At 22.7% G+C, this 6,000-nt stretch overlaps 4 protein-coding genes across 4 annotated transcripts in view; 1 reads left to right on the top strand and 3 right to left on the bottom strand.

The window, feature by feature from the left end:
- Nucleotides 1–12: 12 nt before the first annotated feature.
- Nucleotides 13–1,054, bottom strand: DICPUDRAFT_158259 (uncharacterized protein; the record flags this gene model as incomplete). The annotated part of the gene is made up of 2 exons (XM_003293364.1): nt 13–70; nt 153–1,054. 2 exons carry the CDS (start codon nt 1,052–1,054, stop codon nt 13–15), a joined length of 960 nt encoding a protein of 319 aa, XP_003293412.1.
- Nucleotides 1,055–1,109: 55 nt separating this feature from the next.
- On the bottom strand, nt 1,110–2,948 carry DICPUDRAFT_158258 (uncharacterized protein; the record flags this gene model as incomplete). Its single annotated transcript, XM_003293363.1, has 4 exons — nt 1,110–1,126; nt 1,630–2,422; nt 2,507–2,706; nt 2,783–2,948. The coding sequence occupies 4 exons, from the start codon at nt 2,946–2,948 to the stop codon at nt 1,110–1,112; spliced, it is 1,176 nt and encodes a 391-aa protein (XP_003293411.1).
- Nucleotides 2,949–3,694: 746 nt separating this feature from the next.
- Nucleotides 3,695–5,497, top strand: DICPUDRAFT_83965 (uncharacterized protein; the record flags this gene model as incomplete). The annotated part of the gene is made up of 1 exon (XM_003293366.1): nt 3,695–5,497. The coding sequence occupies one exon, from the start codon at nt 3,695–3,697 to the stop codon at nt 5,495–5,497; it is 1,803 nt and encodes a 600-aa protein (XP_003293414.1).
- Nucleotides 5,498–5,634: 137 nt separating this feature from the next.
- The window catches only part of DICPUDRAFT_41979 (uncharacterized protein), a gene marked incomplete at both ends in the record, with an annotated part of 1,269 nt that continues 903 nt past the window's right edge, over nt 5,635–6,000 (bottom strand). The window contains one exon of the mRNA XM_003293362.1: nt 5,635–5,782. Coding sequence (XP_003293410.1) covers nt 5,635–5,782 — 148 coding nt within the window. The remainder of the gene's footprint in view (nt 5,783–6,000) is intronic.

The following is a 6,000-nucleotide window of genomic DNA, read 5'->3' as shown; positions in this document are numbered from 1 at the left end:
GCATTTCGTTTCTTATGATCCCGATATAACTTCTAAAGGTTCCGAATATAATATTATTGCTGTTGTTTTACTTAATTTATTTTAAAAAAAAAAAAAGATTTATTAAATTAGTAATCGATATATAAATAAGCTTAATGTTTTATTAAAAATACCTTTCAGGGGATTTAATTGTAGGTAATTGTGATAACATTGCATTTAATGGTTTTATAGTTTCAACTTTGGTAATGTTTTGTATTTTATCTTTAAAATCTTTATCTGCATCTATTTCTTTTTTACTATAGTTTGGATTATATTTATTTGTTAATGATCCCAATAATTCAGATGAAGATTTAGATGTAGAGGATGAAAGTGGTACAATTGCTAATGAGCTATTATTTTTATTATCTTTATCCTTGTTCTTGTCCTTATCTTTTTCAATTATATCTTCTATTTTCATCATTGTACTATCTCCATTATTATTATTTATATTATTATTGTTATTGTTATTGTTATTATTATTATTATTATTATTATTATTATTATTATTATTATTATTATTATTATTGTTATTATTATTATTTACATTATTTTCTTTGGGTGGGATAAATGGTGATAGTACATTATTTGTAATTGACGATGAATGAAGGTTAAATGGATTATTGATATCTATTGGTGGTAAAATGTTATTATTATGATTAGTATTATTATTATTATTAAGAAATAAATTATTATTATTTAGTATTGGAGAGCCATTAATTTGATTTGGCGACATTGGGCTATTATCACTTATTGAAAGAAATCCAATTTTATCAGCCATAGCTTGGGATAAAAATTTTTTACATGTTTGAAATCCATCATTATCTTCTGTATCCATTCGTCTTTTTAATTTATTAAAAAAAGGTGAAGAGGGATTATCTTGTTGTATTTGATGTTGTAGTGGTGGTGTTTGTAGTTGAGGTGGTTGCTGCATTGATTGCTGAGGTGGCAGTGTGGATGGGGTATTGTTTTGTAAAATGGATTGAATGGGTTGCTGTTGTTGCGGAGTTTGTAATGAAGGTTGTGGTTGAAAATTCATTTTTATTTCATTGTTTAATATAATACGTGATTAAATAGAGGTGTTTCTGATAATTTTAAATTAAATTTCTTTCTATATTTTAATAAATATATATTAGAGTTGTATGTAGCTTCATAGGGAAATATACACTTTTTAAAAACTTTATTATTTTAATTAAATATTCTTTTTGTTATTGTAATTACTATTTTATATTATTTTATTGTTTTATTTTTTATTTTAATTATTTATTCACAAAAATATTAATTATTTTAATAAAATGAAACAAAAAAAAACAAAAAAAAAAACAAAAATTTAAAAAATTGTATTAATTTATTTTTTATTTTTTTTTAAATTAATTTTTTATTTTTTTTTATTTTTAGTTTGTGACAAAATTTTTCTTCTTTTAGTATGATGTTTTAAAAATATTTTCAAATAAAATAATAAAAATAGAAAAAGAAAAAAATAAATAAATAGGTTTTAAGAAATATTTTTTAGTTATAATTATTAAATTATTAATTTATTAATTTATTAATTTATATATATATGTTTTATTTATTTTTAATATTAAAATTAAAAAAAGCCGCCCCATAATTTACCCATATCGTATTGAAGAGGATATTCAACTTTAAGGTTTAATTGATTTGCTAGTTCTAGGGTAAAGAAAGGGTTTCTTAAAAATCCTCTACCAAATAAAATTAAATCGGCTTTATTATCTTGTAATACTGATTCGGCGTCTGCAGCATTGTTAATTAAACCAACAGCCCCGACTAAAAGTTTTGAAACTGATCTTTTAATATGGTGAGCCAATGGGACTTGGTAGAGTGGGAATGATTTGATTTTGGCAGCAGATGAATTACCACCACTTGAGCATTCTATTAAATCTACATCTAATTTTTCAATTTCTAATGAAAATCTAACAGAGTCATCACTAGTCCAACCACCTTCAATATATTCGTCACAAGATATACGTACTGTAAGTGGACCATTCCATACACTTCTTACGGCTAAAATAATATCTTTGGCAAGCTTGAATCTACCTTCAAATGAACCACCATAATCATCGGTTCTTTTATTTGAAGTTGGTGAAAGAGCACTACTTAAAAGATAGCCATGTGCAAAATGTAAACAGATAACATCAAAACCAGCTTCGATGGAACGAATGGTTGCTTTTTTAAATGAATCAATTAATTCAGCAATATCATCTTTGGTCATTTCTTTTGGTACAACCATTGAACTGTTCCATGCAATTGGTGAGATACCAGAAACCTTCCAGCCATTGCCAGATGGGTCATCTTCTAAAACTGTCTTATGTGAAAATTCTGAATTATCTACATATGGTGGAAGTGTTGATGCTTTTCTACCAGCAGCTGAAAGTTGAATACCAATTTTCTTAAAAAAATAAATTAATATATTTAATATTTTTTTAAAATAAAAATAAATAATAAAAATTAATTAAGATAATTGTACACTTACACTATCATATTTATGAGCAAAATCTACAATACGCTTTAGGTTTGGAATATGATCATCACTCCAAATTCCTAAATCACTAAATGATATACGTTGTTCTCTTGTGACAGCTGAAGCTTCAACAACTACTAAACCAGCACCTGATTTAACAAAAGATCCATAATGAGTCAAGTGAAAATCACTAGCATAACCTTCTTTACTACCTATTATTGGTTTTTAAAATATTAATTTTATGGTTAGATAATAATTTTATAAAAACTTAAATTAATAAATACTTACTATATGTGCACATTGGACTAACTACTACTCTATTTTTTAATTCTAATTCTCTTATTTTAATAGGTGTAAATAATTTTGGGTGTGGTCCTTCATTTAATTCTTCAAGGATGTTACCTGGTTCTATGTATCCAGTTGGTTTATTGTATAAAAATTCAAATTCTTGCATTTTTTATTATTATTATTATTTGTTATTTATTTTTATTGGTTGATTACCGGTAATAAAAAATAGTTTTGAATATTTTCATTTCTTTTTATATGTTTTATTTTTTTTATTTTTTTTATTTTTTTTTATTTTTTTTTACCAAAATATAAAATATTTTAGGTAATCTCGTTCCAATATGATGTATCAGGAGGTAAAATAAAATGAAATTTTGAAAAGGAATCAATAGAATGACCTTTATAAAAATTTTTAAAAAAAAAAATTGAGTCAAAATTGTTCGATAAATTCCAAAAAAAAAATCTAAAAATACTTTGGGAAAAACTGTGGAAAAGCTTTTTTTAAAAAAAAAAAAAAAAAAAAAAAAAAAAAAAAAAAATCTATTTTCAAAAATCAATTTATTGAAAAAGTTTATTGATTTAAATATTTTTTTTCCTTAAGGGGTGTATCGTCGTTGGTTAATATTGTGGGCATATTTATATTATCTTAAAATTTTTCTAAAAAGAGCAATTTCTTCTATTCTCCATTCTTTTCTATAATTATTTATACAATTAAAATCATGTTAAAAATGTAAAAAATAATAAAAAAAATTGATTAAAAAAAAATATTTTATTTATATTTAAAATCCTCTTAAAATTATTTTTTTTTTTATAAACGATTTTTTTTTATATTTTTTTTTAAATTTTTATTTTTTTTTAATTAATTTTTTAATTTTTTTTTTCTTATAAATTTTTTTAAAAAAATACAAATAATAAATGGATAATAATAATAATAATATTAATTTACCATTATATTTACAAAAATATTTAATTAAAAATATTATTTGTAGAGAAATTAATTGTTATTGTAAGGCCATCGAACCAATTGTTATAGGAGGAAATTATAGAACAGAAGAAAATCAAATAAAATCATTAATTTTAACCATTGCGTTGGTTTCTAAATCATGGTTAAAGACATTATCAGATAATATTTTTGTGTCTTCAGATTTCAATTATCTAAACTCGTCAACACTTTTATACCAAAAAGAAAAAGAACCACAATCACCACCCCATGTTAAAAAAAAAGGTTTCTTAGATATTTTTAGACAAAATAGGAAAAATAGTAATAGTAATAGTAACAATAATAATAACAATAATAATAATAATAACAATAACAATAACAATAACAATAACAATAACAATAACAATAACAAAAATGAAACAGATATTACCAATAATAATAATCAATATAGAATTATTAAAATTGAAAATATTCAAGTTTTAAAATTACATTATGACCAAACAATATCAAGTTTTTATCGTAAAACATTCCCATCCTCAAAAGAACGTGATATACCACTAAACATAGAACTTATAAATGAAAAAATTCGAGAAATAAAGTCATTAAGAAAATTAGTGTTAAGAAATGTAAATACAGTCTCTGCACAACTTACATTTTTAGATGGTCTAGAGATACCAGAAAGTGTCCAAGAAATCAAGCTTTTGGAACTTAAGGTATCGAATCATACTTCTAAAGAATATATAGATAGTCTAAATAAAAAAATTTCAGGTCTCTATTCAATAGCTTTAACAAATAATCCGGACATTAATATTCTTTTCTATATTTTCCAACTCTATAAGAAATCATTAAGACAAATTTTCTTTATTTCAAGATGTGGGTTTCCATTCATTGAATTATCTGGTAACATTTTAGAAAAAAATGATAGTGATAATAATAATAATAATAATAATAATAATAATAATAATAATAATAATAATAATAATAATAATAATAATAATAATAATAATAACGAAAATAACTTTATAGAGGTATTTAATAAATTAGCAATAAATCAAAGTATTAAAAATATCAATTATTTAAAAGATATTGTTTTTTATGAAATACCATACAATGGTCTATCATTAAAAGAAATGTATTGTATATTAAAAGCATCACCAAATATCAGACATTTATCAATGGAAATGTGTTTCAATAGATTAGAATACTTATTGGATGATCAAGTTAAATTGGGTGAAAATTCTTGTTACTGCTATTCAGTGTTCCATATTAACGATTATTATGGAACAGAAGATCTAGACATAAGAGATTCCAAGGAGATAGAAGGGAGTTTCAAGGAGGCCCGCAAATATTGGGGATTGATAAAGAAACATTTTAAAGAAGATGATAAAACTCTGCAAATCATTAAATTTAATCATTATTGTAACAGCACAGTGCATCCATCCAGAATAAGTAATTTGATGTTTGAAGAATTAGTCTCCTTGTTTTTATGCTCTAGAAATCTAATCGATCTTACTATTGGCCTTGGTCCCTTCGATTTTCTTTTCGAGTTTATCTCAAATTTATTTTTAAATTTAAATAAAACAAGTGATTCAAAATTATCAAGATTCAATATCAATACTTCAATTAACTATTGCTCAGAAGATTTAGAAATATTAAAATTAAACACTAAACAATTGTTTGATAGTTGTAATCAAGCTAAATTCCTAGATGTTATTTATCAAGTTCTTTTTGCAAGTAGATATTCCCATAAATCCCTTTTCGAATTTAAAAAGCAATAAATAAATAAATAAATAAATATTTTTTTTTAAGAAAATTGAGAAAAACAAATACAGATATTATTTATTTAGGTTTAATTTATTTACATTTAATAATATAATGTTTTGGTTAATGAATGAATTTTATAAATTATATAGTTTTATGGAAGTGAAGCAATTGATCTCTTTGGTGGTGGACCTTGTGGAGATTTTAATTTAGTTTGTACTGTGTATGAGTCATCAGAATGTGGAGTCCATACTCTTTCTTTTTTGCCACTTGTCTTTACTTCGTTAGCGTCTTTTATTTCTCTTTAGAAAGAAGAAAATATTAATATTAAGATTAATACTTTTATACTTTTAAAAATATAAAATATACTTACTGTTCAAATTTAGATGTTAATGATTTGGTTCCTGACATATTTGTTTTTGTGTTATAGAAACTAAAAATTATATTTATTTATATTTTAAAAATTAAATTTTTTACAATGCAATAAAAACTTTTTTTTTTTATTTTTTATTTTTATTTT

Source organism: Dictyostelium purpureum, assembly GCF_000190715.1.
Source record: "Dictyostelium purpureum unplaced genomic scaffold DICPUscaffold_423, whole genome shotgun sequence".
In the NCBI taxonomy this organism is placed as follows: Eukaryota; Evosea; class Eumycetozoa; order Dictyosteliales; family Dictyosteliaceae; genus Dictyostelium; species Dictyostelium purpureum.
Note: the sequence above shows the minus strand (reverse complement) of the source record. Positions and strands in the feature narration are given on the sequence as shown.